Source organism: Musa acuminata, chromosome BXJ2-7, assembly GCF_036884655.1.
Source record: "Musa acuminata AAA Group cultivar baxijiao chromosome BXJ2-7, Cavendish_Baxijiao_AAA, whole genome shotgun sequence".
NCBI classification, from domain to species: domain Eukaryota; kingdom Viridiplantae; phylum Streptophyta; class Magnoliopsida; order Zingiberales; family Musaceae; genus Musa; species Musa acuminata.
This window is the reverse complement of record NC_088344.1, coordinates 30,964,613-30,979,285: the sequence shown is the minus strand read 5'-3', so window position 1 is coordinate 30,979,285 and position 14,673 is coordinate 30,964,613. Positions and strand designations below refer to the sequence as shown.

Here is a 14,673-nt window from a genome sequence, read left to right as displayed (position 1 = left end):
CCGCACCAAGTTTTGGGTAACGCAAGGTCGTTCTCGGGACCCCTTGTGGATCAATCTGCAGTCTGCATCACTGCAACAGTTCCGTATTACACAAGATCGATCTCTCTCTCTCGCTCTCTTTGCTTCTCTTGCAAGTTGGGAGCTCCGCAGGCCCACCACGCCTGGGACGACCACTGCAGGTCATCATCGTGCCGACCACCACCACAAAGGAGGACTCGGCCACTTGGTAGGGGCCATTGCATGGATCGGCATGTATCCTGACCTCACAGTTTTAACTAGATGACCCGTCTTCATTGTGTCAGCTGCCCATCGTCTACAGACCTTTGCCTTCACTACCATTTGCTTCTTCTTGTCCTCAATTGGTTGGGGAGTAAAAGATTTTGTTTTAAGAATAATCTTGTGACCATCCAACTATTCTTTGCTACGATTCCAAAACTTGCTTTACAAATCAAAACAAAAGATTTTGTTCCTTTACATTTTAGTTTCTAGCATAAAAATTTTGAATATACCACCATATTACATTTATTTGTATATCCAAATTTTAATTTGAGTATACATAAAAAAATTGAGTGGCAGATGATAAAAGATACTTTGGATGATCGATAGTGATCAATTGGAACATGAACATATATCTCAGGTTCGAATTCAAACATGAACATAAATAATATATTTCCGACCACTTTTAATTAATAAATTACAATATGAACATAGAGATCATACGGGTTTAATCGAACATGGAAATGAAGCAGGTATATCATGATTAGATATTAAGAACTCATCAAGAATTCGATTAGTACTGTACAAATGCATGCCAAAGGTACTAACTCAGCTGCCATGATAATTGTTTCTTAACCAGAAAGGCTAAGTAAGAACTATGGATTACTTGCCATATCGAATACAAACATTGCGCAACAGATCAGAGTGATATTTGTTGAAAAGGAAAACCTGAAAGCTTATGTTAACTCAGACAGAATGTAAAGAATAACAAAACTAGTGATAACTTTGCACAATTCTGGTTTAAAGTGTAATCAATAATATGTCAATACCTCCCAGTATCAAGATAGTCGAAACATCCTCATGTGCACTACTTTGAAGTAGCAACTTGCAATGGTCAGTTAATTGCTCAAGTAGAGGTAGTGAAAAATGAAATCAAACGGGAAGTTTCACCTGTCTCAACTTTGTAGATCCGAAAACAACATTGCGTTTCATTTCATTTATAATGAATATTTTCTTCAGCAGAAGACCTCAGTCTCATTCAAAAATTGTGAACCTCCCATTGAGAATTTCTTTGTTCTCAAGAAGAAAATGAACTGAAATGGGAAGTTGCATTTGCATCGCAGACATATTTCTGTAAAGAAAATTGATCTTGGTTTAACTAAGTCTCATCCAAAATTTTGAAGCTTCAAGTTGAAATTTTTTGTCCTCACAAATAGTACGACGCCAGTGTAAACTACAGTGGCAGCTATTATAAGTACCCCAATGTAGACACACATAGTTGCAGCACAAAGATAAAGGTACCTGTTGGCATTTTCAGAAACCAAAACAAAATTGAGTTGCATGATTGGCAATGGCTTAGAATAAAGATGAGAAAAAAAAGTGTATCGAACACAGCTTACTTACTAAATAACACTAAAAAGAAAATACAATTCAAAAGTTGTCCCACATAAAACAAAACACAAATATGTAATGCAGGAAAATTGAAAGGTTTAATTAGTCAATTTTCTTTCTCCAAATAGGACTACCATCTCTGCAACATCTATGTGCAGATTCAGCATGATTTGAATCCTAAAGCTGATCATAAACCAAATGATTGATCCTCTGAAACAGATTTACTAGTGAACCAAAAATAATATGGAGTTTGACTCAGATTAGACTCGTGGACTCAGATTTACTAGTGAACCAAAAATTTTAGACTCTTGGACTGGACCAAGCCTAAAATTGATTCGCTTCTTACCTATTAAGTTCGTACTACATCACATGATTTTCATGTTAATTTCAGAACCCTTTATCTATATGTGACTCATCCTCTATACCTATTTGCTAAGAAATAACAAGCAGTTGAAGGAAGAAATGCACAATGGATGATGCATTCATCATCAGTTGCAAAAAAAATTTAAAGAAAAAATCACATGGTATATTGGAATAAAACTTACTTTGGTGAGAAGACACTCCAAACAAACAAGTGGTTTCTCATAAGCAGCAATGTGATGGTGAAAGCAACCAATACAACTGAGTTTAAGACCAGTGGAAGCAAACAAGGAAATCCAATCAATAGTTGTAATATACTGCTCCACCTTAAATTACTTGGAAATAGGCCATTCATATCCTTTAGAGAAATGTATATCAGCATGCTCAGAAAAGACAACAGAGGTGATGCATGGGTAATAATGAACATCAGAATCCCGGAAAGAACAGTTGAATGGCTTGAGATGCCCTACAGTTAAATTAACAGCAGTTAGAAGGAGGACTACCAAAGGATAAAGACCGTGCAATGATCTTTGAAATTTTAACTGCACGGTATAGAGAAATTACTATAAATGCCCCAGCAACATCAATAGTAGCCAGGCTGTTACTGTTGCCCAGACCAAAATGACCTGCCATTCCCAAAAAGAGCATTGCAACAACCTGCGAACAACAATAAAATATCTTACTAATGCTACTGAGCCATGTAGACGGATCCATCATTAATTATGATCTCTAGTTCTCTACTTCCAATTGCAGTACTAAACTAATTTTGGGGGCGGGAAAAAAAAGCTTATGAAAACTGACCTCAATCCATTGCTTGTGAAGTGATCCGTATGATGAAAAATAGATAATGCTGGCTGTTTCTTGTAAAAAAATCACCAACAGAGGAATAGCATTTACTGGCTGCTGTAGTAGCAGCTGTAAAAGACACCAAAATACCATGCATGTGGTTCCAATCAGGTATGTGCAATGTCCAATTCCCCATTGAAAATAAAAACTTATCATTTCTTTGGTAAGAGAGCTGGTGCTAGATTCAGCTATGCTACTTGTGTCTTTAGCATGAGAGCTCAAATTAAATTTACCTATGTTACTGCTTGCCTCATGATTAACAGGATAAATCCATGGTGATACTAGTACAGTTAGTAATACTGCACTCCCAGCACATATGTAGAAGAGCTGAGCTACCGAAGTGGCACTAGAATCTGTTGGTCCAATATTATGAGTCTGACTGTTGATTATATGCAATAATACCAGACATCCAGACATAAAATAGCTCGTGCGAACTATGTGAACAAAGTGTGTCGTTGATCTTACTAGAGAGAAGGCAAATGAACCCACAAGCATGAAATTAAGTAGCGAGAATATCTGAAGAGCTTTTATACTAAAGGAACCAGCTTGCATCAGCAACTTTGAGATATCAGGGAGATGAACCCAATTGATACCACCTTGATGCCAGCCTCTCAGTATTCTTCCAAAGATGAGAACAACAAGGACAGGATATATTTGATGATTTTTCTGCAATTTTGTCCAGGGCAATGATCTGTTATTGGTAGTGTAACTGCTTTCATCATTTGATACAGCCAGGTGGAGAGTAAGATTTTCTTCAGGCTTCTTCATTTTCATCAAATCTGATGCAGCCGTCTTAAAAAGTGATCTGATTGTTGTTAAGAGAAATAACAAATAGAGTGTGGAAGTCAAAAAATGCCAAGTATATTGCTCTTCTTCCACCATGGAACTTGCACCAAGACTAAGAGCATGAATTACTAGCCCAATAAGAACAAAGGCTTCATCAACTTGCCACACTTGACTAATTTCTTTTGGCTGAGAACAGTACTTCCCCTGTGTAATGTAGACTTCTTTGAACAATTTAAATACAGTGTTAAGTAGTAGAACACATGAGATAAGCATTATGACAATACCAGACAGAAGCAAGTTGATAGGTTTCTGCAAAACCACAAGATTTCTAGATTAGTGAATTTCATCCTTCTAGTATAAAAAACACTAACCAACCATCTCAAAGTAATGGATCCCACTGAGAAAAGGAAATGTAAATTACATCAGTGGCTCTGTGAGACAACCACTCACTCGCATTTCCTAAGAAGTCATAATAAGAATTAACGGCATATCCAAGATCATCAGCATCATTTGATCTGCACAATGAGACAATATAAAATAGCACAAATGCATACAAGATATCATTCAGAAAAACAGTCTAGGTGAAAGCTTTGAATTACGTCAAGCCTGAAATCTGATGGAGTAGCCATGCATTATGAGCAGATATAGCTCTTGAATATAAATAACATAGATTTTCCTTCATGCTAAAAATAGATTGATCAGTTAGCAGATTGTCTTCACCACTAATACAAGTCACATCCCCACAAAGAAAGTTGGGTAAATGTGCTTGCAATAGTCTTAATAACTGCCAGGAATTTAGCTGTAAGGTTCGTAGCCTTTGCTCATCTGCAAACCAAAAACTATAATTACCATCATAGGCTCATGGTGCATGTGCCAAGAAATACAAGCAGAACACTAATAATATTATAATATTTATAAATTCGAAAAACATGCAAAATTATTTGCGTCATATTTCTGCTAAATCATTTTCATACAGTAACACAATCATTGCTAGCATTCTCACTTTACCATTCCAATTCTTGAATCCATGATAGTGATGTGCATAGGTGGCCTAGTGAATAGAGCTCCCGCCAATGCAATAGAGAGAATTGTACTTGCCCAATCCAATTTTGTTCAGATGTAAATCATAATTATTAAGCAAAATATCACAACATAATTGCCGTATAGTATAATTCAGATTACATATAATTTATTTAGCATCAATTAATTTTCATGAATGTTGGCTGATGGGTCAGGTTCAATAGAATCATGGGTTAGGCTGGATGAGGTCAAGATTGTTAAAGCCCTAATCAAGTGGGTTTTGTCTAGAAAAGTTACAGCACTGAACCAATCCTCCACCACCATTGGTAGCAGTGGCACATCTGAGATCACTACAATCTGCAGCTGAAGTTCACATTTTTTGAGACAGAAGGCTGTTTTGGCCTAGAATTGTTAGCTTTTCTTGTGCTACGTGCTTTCTTGTTGGAATAGTGTATGTAGGGATTATATTCTGAACAGGAAAATTTTTGTTGTTAGTTCTACTAACCCACAAACACAAACAATGATCATGAATAAGCTAGTGACCCACAAAAGCCAATGATTGTATATAGGATTGTCATTCCATCACAGAGTTAAGCGCCAATACCCATCTGACACTACATGCAATATCCAGTGCTGGCCAGAACAAGCCAGAAATTATTATACTCATGTGTCAAAACAAATTGGCACAATTCAGCATGTTCGACATATGACAACCAATTCCATGTTCACTTCTCTATGAAGGCCTCTTTATGTTTACAATCTTCTTCCTTTTCATTTAGTTACTTGAGTTTATTTAACTTATCCATGACTTACTTTGTTGCATCCTACATCTAATGTACCTTTGTGAGCCCAAAGACTAATGTCTTTGAGAATCTGTTTAAATATAAATATACATCAGTTGTGCATTCATATGAGATTGAAATGAGAAATATCTTTTGTTTTCATCCTTATCCTATAACTTCCTTATATTTAAAATTTATAGATTCAGTATTGGAATCAACAGACCTGTCAATGTATCAAACATTCCCCTCAGCAGGACTCCTATGTTGTTCTTCGGAATCGGCACCCCAAAAAGAAGAGCTAAAGTTGGAGCAATGTCCACCTGCAGTAATAAGAGTTTTATCAGATTTCTAAATACAAAAAAATTCTTTCAGAATTTTGGAGTAAAATATATTAAAACTTTCCAAAAAGATCGCAGTTATGTGTCAACATGGATATGGATTATAAGCATCTTTTGGTTGTAGTAGTCGGTACACACAGTTATTTACCAGTTAATAATTTATTTTTCCAGTTATACATTGTGGTATGGATCGACATACTGCCCAGTTGTTGGTAGGGCACCAGTCCATCAGATTATTAAAATCTGTATTATACCAATATTTGAACTCCTGAGTTTTATCAATTTAGCTTTAAATAATTATATTTTTATATAAAAATATACATCTCAATTCAAAATTTCCTTGCCTAAATGGATCAACAATGAAGCATGGATGAAGCTAGACAAGAAAGCAACAATGGCAAAAATCAACTTTGTCCAATGAATCAACTTTGCTAAGAGAGAGGAAAAGGGCTCTCTTTATTTCTCCGGAATTTGATTGATTATTGATCCAAGTCACTGTATGTTTTTAAAAAGCCTATTGAAATATATAATATATAGTCTAGAAAGTTTGCCTTATTGATATCCAGTGTGTATTGCAGAATAATACTCTTACAACATCTTTCAACATACAAAGGACTTACAAAGTGACTGGTCAGATCCTTCATCAATGTAACAAGCCTAGGAAGTGGATCCAAACCCAACATGACCTAATATTGCCAACCAGTCAAGGCTACTTGACTAGTATTAGACCCCTGAGACATACAGGTCAAGGAAAAGGGATGTCTCAAATTAAGTGACACCATCTGGGATGTCTCAAATGAAGTGGATACAATAATTATGAATTTCTGATTAGTTGACTAGTGGTTCAAGTTCTGCTTGAGGGGGGAAAGGGGTGTCCCAAATTAAGTGACACCATCTAGGAAATTGAGCTACATTGGATATTCCCAAATTCTGTGTTGGCAGGAGCCTTATGTATGGATTCACCCTTCTTTATCTAGGAAACTGAACCAACCATGATCGTGCAAGCACTGGCCAGCCAGTGCAACAATTTATAGCGATATGAAGCCAACTCATTCATCCTATGCTGGACTAGGTGCAAGTCCTTAAGAATTCTAATTTTAAAGTAATAAAAAAGCCACACTTATGAAATTCTTTTCTGCGAATAAGAGAAAAATCTTATTAAGCTTCTTTCTTAATGAAATACTAAATTATTATAATGATGAAATGGTTAGAGGGCAGGCCTTGGTACAATGGTAAGAGTTCTCCTTTGCAACTTAGGAGATCAGGATTCGAGTCATAGAAACAGTCTTTTTAAATATTTAAAGGTAAGACTATGTACATTGGTGCTACCCAAACCCCATCGCATTGGCGGAAGCCTTGTATACTGAGTGCGCCTTTTTTCTTATAATAGTGAAATGGTTGATTGATCTTATATTCAATGTTTTTTTATGTTGCTATATAGGTTATTGAAAAATTCGTGGTACACTGAACCATGGTTTTCTTAAATTGAGTTTCTACATTTCCCTTTTATGAGATCATCAGAGTTTTCCAAGTCAAAACAAGATTCCATCGTTTTGAATAAATTAGTGTTATAGTAAAAAAATAATAATATTAGTTCTTATAAATTTGTAACTCACCTTATTATAGTTCTCCAAATTTCGTTATATTATGGCTTACCAAGTTACCTTCTTGCAGATGAGCTTCATGGCACAAAGTAATATTTACAAGCTTTTCCATAGTGGAAAGAAAGTGGTAATTCTTGACCTTACACCCAAAGCATAGACTTGAACTGGACGACCAAAAACACAGATATCTAAACTGCAAACTAATCATTCCCTTTTCCATGGTAGGCCTCCTACAAAGATGCCTTTGAGAGTAGACTTAAATAAAATGCTCATGCCATTCTGCGTGACATATTTAGAGTTCTGAACTTAGATAAATTACATGATAAACCTTAGTAACATCCCATCTAGATGGAGCAAGGCCTTTTTAGTTAGTGTAACTTTAGTTCTAGATAAGGCAAGGACTTCTTAATTAATGACAGTTAAATTTCAAGTTTCAATAGGTTATTCATACTTATTTAATATTTTATGGCATGACCAATGGTGGGGACCTCACCTCATGAGTTACCAATGGATGGTAACATGAAGCTTTATAATCAGTACATTTATCTTGTTAAATGCAACAGACAAATCAAATGTAAAAGGAAATACAAGGATTCATGAACTTAACAGATGTTACTGGAAGATTAGATAAAAACAGCAATTCGATGTTACCTGGTGAACGGCCTTATGAGCATTCATAGAAAACTCCAAGCTCTCAACTCCAGAGCCAATAAAAAGAGCTAATGAATCAGTTTCTTCATATGAGGATCCTCCATGGTTTCCACCGTTAGTCATCCCATGGTCACTAACAACTACCTAAAAACAAAGGAAAAATAACAACAAAGGATATTAGTTATCAATACTGGAAAAAAGAGGAAGATTCGCATTGTTCTGACAGTTACAACTACTGATGAATAACCAAATATGTGATTGAACAAATTGGTAGGCAGATGGCTGTCAAAAAGTCTCTAGAACATAGTCCACTGATGACAAAGATGTGGTTGAAATTTTTTTATCAATAAGATTGCATTACACTGTATTATATATTCTGAAGGACTTTGGAAGGACAGTTTTAATTGGGTAAAACCCTCAAATGTGAAGCGACTACGTTATCTATGTTTCTTATCACTAAACAACGAAACTAAAAGACAGAGAATAACAAACCAATAATGTGCTAGCATCAGGATTTTGGTGGTGCACAGTAGAGCCCATATGAATCATCTTAATGACATCATCCATCTCCTTCAGCTTTGCAGGCATCAAGGTACTGAAATTTTAAGATTACAATAAGGCAAATCATCTACATAATGCGACATTCTCCAAAAGTAATGATACCAACAAGAAAATTTCTAAAAAACATACCTATGGCGTCCACCAATATGACCCACATGGTCCAAGCCAAGATAGTGTAGTATCTAGAACAAGAACTTCAGTTAGGACTTGTACCAATGACTATAAAGAAACTTGTACAGACAGCACAATAAATATCCATAGAAGCTGACAATGTGCCTTTCTGTAATTCATCTAAGCATTCATCAATTCTTCAACGAATTTAGAAATATCATTTTAGATAAATTGGCATTATTTATTCTTTTACACAAGAAAATTAACACATGCTTATCAACAAGTAAAACCAATTTTATCAGAGATAGCTTATGACCCACTTTTGTAGGCCTCTTTTGGCTGAAACTAACATTTACAGAAAAGTGGAGACAACTTCTTGTTGATATATTAAATTTCCATTTCAAACATATCTAGTTGCTTGAAATATTCATAATATAATATAGAAATAAATGCAATTAACTAATTAATCTATTAATGAAACTATAATAATCATACTTCAATAAATGTATAATGTTAATATTTGAATAAATAACATATATGTATAGATAAAACTACATACAATAAAATTTATTGTTGATGCAAAAACATTAAAACCAACCATAATAAAAAAATTATCAACATAAATAACAAGAGATAGTTATATTCACAAAAGAAATAAAAAGTAAAACCAAAATCAATTAATACAAGAGAAAACTTTATTTGGAATTGTTGACAACTCACTTTTAGCAGAACAGATTAACTATAGATCTGGTTCGTAATTTCGTACCGTACCGAAGTATCGAGATCAGCTCGATATGGTACAGTATGAGTATACCGAGCGATACGCTCTGGTGTACCGCTCTGTCACGGACAAAGTTCTAAAGAGGATGTTTAATGTAATACTTATGTATGTCCGTGTCTTTCGGTTTGTTCATGCTTTGCACAGCATATAGAGGAACGATCGAAGGCTTAACAGCCCCATTTTAGTTGGGTTTGGTGGTCTTCTTAGACTTGTAAATAAAGGTTGTGTCATGTGGACACTTGTGAGAGATATTCGGTCTGTAGTGGATCATTTTGACCCTCTATTGTGCAATCGTTCAGAGCTTGTAAAGTCTGTTTGTAATTTCCATTGTCTATGAAATGTTTTCGAAAATGTTTGCTTGTGGATCCCGAGTGAGGCGTTTTCTCTAACCCGTTTTCTCTTTTGTAGGTCCTAAGGGACCATGGAAGGCTTTGAGGAGGCTGACCTTTGCGGATAAACCCGCAAGGGTGCCGCACAACTTAGGCAAAACCAACTAAGTCCGTGACAGCTCGGTGTATATATATATATACATATATATATATATATATACATATATATATATATATATACATATATACATATATATATATATATACATACATATATATATACATACATATATAACGTCGCTGAGACTTCTTCTCCCCACACGGATGAGAAGTCGCTGACAATGCCGAGACCTCGTCACCTCAGACAAGGAGAAGGCGACATCTCATCTACAGCCCGACAAGGGAAAGCGACGAAGGATTGGGATCATCGAGGGAGAGCGACATCGGATCTCTAGGTTCTCCCTTTTCTTCTCCCTCTTCTTCCTTCTCCCTCGGCTAATACCGCCCCGTAGCGGGCGACGACGATGGAAATCGATCGTCACCGACCGATTTTGCATGGTAATAGGATGGAAACAGCCCCAATCGACAGTATCACCCGGTAGCGGGCGGTCCGCGTACCGGTCTGCTGGCGGACCGGTACCAAGTAGTACCATTCGAAATTAAAAACCCTGACTAATTTAACACAAACAAAGACCAAAGCCCCAAAGAATCATGAGTTAAGTAACAATAATGACAGGAAATTTCATGTGCCAAAGATGAGATGTAAAGTTACAAAACAATTAATGAACGCCTCCAAGAGGAAATCAGACATCATTGAGAAACATATTTGAGAGAAGGATAATAGAATAATCAGTATAAATAAATGTTATGCCTCCATTAAGTTGATCATTTTATTCTTACCAAGTTGCAGTTATAAATAATATACCAGAAATATCTTGAGAAGAACCATGTTATACCAGAAGATTCCAATCCTCAGCAGCAAGTTCAACATCTAGATGACGGGAAACATTAAAATCAACTTCAACTGTGTCTTTCACCTAAACCAGAAAATAATCATGAGTTACAGGCACCAGACTGGAATATAATCTAGGTTACTGATAACATGTCATAAGATAAGACCAAAAATATATTATAAAATAAAATTTCACGACGTCTGCAGCCTCTTAAACCTCTTGTATTTTCCTGTCACATTCATCAGTTAAATCTCAGCCCAAATTACATATATTTCATCTTCCTACAGGTTGAGACTTATTCAATATCCAAGCAACATATATTCATCATCTGAATCTAAGCAATGCATAGTCTATATGCCACTTTCTTGTTCCTGAAAAAAAATTGTTGAGATATATTGTTCCACTAAAGTGCATTAGCACCAGATTATATCACAATCCAAAACCAGAAATAGGTGTGTTTAACCCCCAAGAAAAGATGCTCTCCAGATGGTCTATATGGTGATTTCTATTTCTATAACTTAAACAGTCTCAAGTTATGGCCCACATCGGGCACAACTAATTTTGGATATAACAGAAGAAAAATCATTGAAACAAAACAGGGGTCTTTGGGGATTTCAATAAAATATACACAATCCCAAGTTATGGCCCATATCCAGCCCAAAACTATTTTTGGTATGACAGAAAAAGATAGCCGTAAGTCATAACAAACACCTTTACACAAGAGACGACCAACTGACATAAACCCCATGCCATCCATGGAGCCTGATAAACTGAAATACAAAAAAATCCCCAAAATTTGGGTATGGATCCTGGGTCTCTATGCGATAACACATATAGATTTATAAGGTCAGTGGATTTGTATCCACATTTAGTTGCATTGATATTATACCAGATTAAAAATACAAAATCTTAGATGGATAGAACCTGATAGCAGACATAAAGCTAGCCAGCTTGGCATGGATCATGCTAAGAATTTAATGGTGACCTTTATGCTATGAGATTTTAAAGCTTTCTCATAATAAAATGCAATTCAAAAATTATTGTCGGACTTACATAAAAGCTGCTCACTCCATCTTGCCTGGTAAATATTCTAGGAAAAAGTTTAATCCAAGTCTCATCCCCATGCATCACCAACTCCCAACCAATGCGTTTGAATTGGTCTGCAAAAAATGTGAATCAATTAATAATCATAGACATGTAAATCTTATCATTTTCTGTCAAAGTATACTGGAAAATCCATCTAAACTAACCAAGAAGATTATCGTCTAATAGAACTTGCGTGTTAAAGTTAAATGCCACATCCAAAAAACCACCAATTGCACCAGAGACCATAGCCTGTAAGTAATTATTAAATGAAGTACATCACATAAGAAATTATGTTTTATTTGAAAGGTAAGATATACCTTTAACCTAGGCATGGTAACTGTAGGAGGTGCAGCTTTTGCATAATAACCCCTTGCCTTTCCACTGGACAGTAAAGATTGAGTATAGGGCATCGCCTCCATCATGGCCTTAGTTGGAGGCTTGTCACCTCTTCCCAGCACAAATTCAGCAGGCAGCCCATCAATAACCTACACTAAAAGATGCACAAAATAGCAAGAAAAAGAACTCTATCCTCCATATAATTCAAAGTGGTTAACCAGTTATCATAAGAAAGGATATTGTTGTGGCAAAGTACATACCATCAGTACTAATCGGCCATATGATGGAGGCACCTTAGACAGTTCCTGTGCAAAATTGCAAGATAAGAATATAAGTGAACATCAAGTGCTTGAGGATCCCTGCAATCTAACGATGATATGATTAATATTCCTTGATACGACATGGAAAGGCTACAAAATTCAACTAGCCTTCTCTTCTTAAAAACAAATAACATGGCTTATAAATAACAAAAGCAACTTGTATTGTTTAGATTCAGAAAATGTGTAAGGACTTTTATTTTGGCAACAACGCCAAAGACCAAATCAGAATGTCATGACTCATAAGCAGTAAACTTAAAAAGAGGGAAACAAGGACCGTTACAAGGTAAAAGACAGTGGTCATAAAAGGAAGGAAACCTGGATCAGTGTGATCCTGACCATATTAATCAGTAAATATTGGTTGAACCAGTATTTAAATATTTGCATAATGTTGCATATGTATGGCTAAGCCAAATGGGCAACACGGGCTGTGCATATGACAGCCGACAGAACAACATTAGATCTGATCTAAGCCGACTGCAGCACAAAAATGCTTGTTTCCGAGCAAAGAGTTCGGGCAATAAAATATGGCTTCATGTGATACATATACCAAAATAACCATTTTGCTACTAAAGCCAAAGTTATTCTAGCAATAATGATCCACGTTTATCCCACACCATATTGCGACACTTGCTAGTATTTTGATCTAATCTAATACAATGAAAATTTAAGATTCTCAAGACGAGAATAGAAGAAATCTAATTAACAAAATTCAGACAGAAGGTGGGAAACAAAATATTGTAAAGTATACCAAACATAATGTTTGTGTTAGCTAATATCAGCAATGAGCCAGGCTTCACAGGAAACGCTAGTCAAAACAAGTACATAGAGCTCACTGCAAAATGAAACTTAAATAAAACAAGAATATTGGACTAAGTGCGCAAGCCTCTTAGCAGTGTGCAAAGAATATAGAGTATTCAATGAAATCAACTATGCAGAAAATAGTCACTTAAAGTAGCATATTATTTTTCCAATTTGGGCAACTTTGTAAGTCGAATTTTGTTCAAAGGAAAATTACATGAAAGACAACAACATTCTCTTCAAGAAGAAGAAATTACTGGAATTAAATTTTGCAGCACATTGATCATACACATTTAAATAAGTATTCCAAAAAAAATTCTGGAGTTATTAATTCATATTCTAAAATATAAATAAATAACAATACATCCTGTTGGATCATATCCACAGGTACTTCCATCATAAAAAGTTGTATTACCAATCCCATGAGATCAACCAGCAAAATGAAAAATCAAATGCCAACCTTATACAATGTTCTCAGCTTCTCCGAGGGCAGATCCCGCTCTTCAGCATCCAGTACAGGATCACATGTCGGCGCTCGATAACTCTCCGCACCGCTAAAATAGCAACGTGACCTCCCAAAAATAAGATTTTTGTTTTCTTTTTTGCAGATCAGGTGGTTCTTGGTCCGTAAAACACGAAAAAAAAAAACGAGTTAAAAGCCTCACCTAAAGCCGGGGAGAGTGGGTTTGACGGGAAAGAAACCTATGACGAAAAGGGAAAGACCGAGGATCTGAAGCAGGACGGCCGCGATTGTCCAAGATGCGAGCTTGCCGCAGGTTAAAGAAGACGAAGACATGATCTGAGGCACGGATCGAAGCCCCAACTGGGTTCCTAGGGCCCGGAGACGTAATCGAGACCAAAGATGGGCGAGGGGCGGGGACGAGTGATCTCCCCAGAACGCAACGGCAGGAGGGTGTTTTTGGTCATTTTGCTATGTGAGAATACGCCAAAGATCTCCCAAGACGCAACGGCATAAGGGTGTTTTGGTCATTTTTCTATGTGAGAATACTATTTTCATCCTTTATTTTATTATTTATAATCTTTTTTTTTATTTTTTTAAACTATTTTTAATAGATGGAATAAATCCTCTTTAATAGATATAAATAATGAGAACGAATTGACGATGAGCGAGAGATTACGATAATAAAGAATTATAAAAAAATAAAATAAAATCGATGATACTAAGATTATAAATAATAAAATAATATTTTATTATTTTTTTTAAGGATTGGAAAAAAAAAAAAAGAAAAATATAACAATAATAACTTATTAAGGACATGCTACATATCCTCTCCTTCTCATCAAGTTTAAAATAATATCGTTCTCAATTTTCATAAATCTAAATAATTTTTTTACCAAATGCCAATTTTTTCGAATTATTATTATGTAAATAGTTCTAAAAT

At 35.6% G+C, this 14,673-nt stretch overlaps 1 protein-coding gene across 6 annotated transcripts; it reads right to left on the bottom strand.

Moving 5' to 3' along the window:
* Positions 1-835: 835 nt before the first annotated feature.
* LOC103992221 (GPI ethanolamine phosphate transferase 2) lies at positions 836-14,182 on the bottom strand. Of its 6 annotated transcripts, none has more exons than XM_065117920.1 (17): positions 13,936-14,182; positions 13,731-13,842; positions 12,413-12,457; positions 12,134-12,301; positions 11,981-12,065; positions 11,784-11,890; positions 10,734-10,814; positions 8,686-8,738; positions 8,488-8,590; positions 7,996-8,139; positions 5,626-5,722; positions 4,200-4,425; positions 4,022-4,115; positions 2,770-3,909; positions 2,533-2,625; positions 2,154-2,434; positions 836-1,518 (listed from the first exon to the last, which is right to left on the bottom strand). In XM_065117920.1, the coding sequence occupies exons 1-17, from the start codon at positions 14,064-14,066 to the stop codon at positions 1,383-1,385; spliced, it is 3,096 nt and encodes a 1,031-aa protein (XP_064973992.1). In that variant the 5' UTR covers positions 14,067-14,182; the 3' UTR covers positions 836-1,382. The 6 variants fall into 6 exon arrangements, with proteins under 6 accessions (XP_064973992.1, XP_009410117.2, XP_018684724.2 ...); XM_009411842.3 differs by having other exon boundaries at positions 13,731-13,824; XM_018829179.2 differs by lacking the exon at positions 13,936-14,182 and having other exon boundaries at positions 12,134-12,306; positions 13,731-13,826.
* Between the last annotated feature and the right edge of the window lie 491 nt (positions 14,183-14,673).

Excerpts from the sequence above, each read along its gene's own strand:
- LOC103992221 (XM_065117920.1), bottom strand. The coding sequence starts at position 14,066 with ATGTCTTCGTCTTCTTTAACCTGCGGCAAGCTCGCATCTTGGACAATC. Across the intron at positions 12,302-12,412 it reads ATGGCCGATTAGTACTGATG|GTTATTGATGGGCTGCCTGC; the intron begins GTATGTACTTTG and ends CTTTTAGTGTAG. Across the intron at positions 8,140-8,487 it reads CTGATGCTAGCACATTATTG|GTAGTTGTTAGTGACCATGG; the intron begins GTTTGTTATTCT and ends CTTTGTTTTTAG.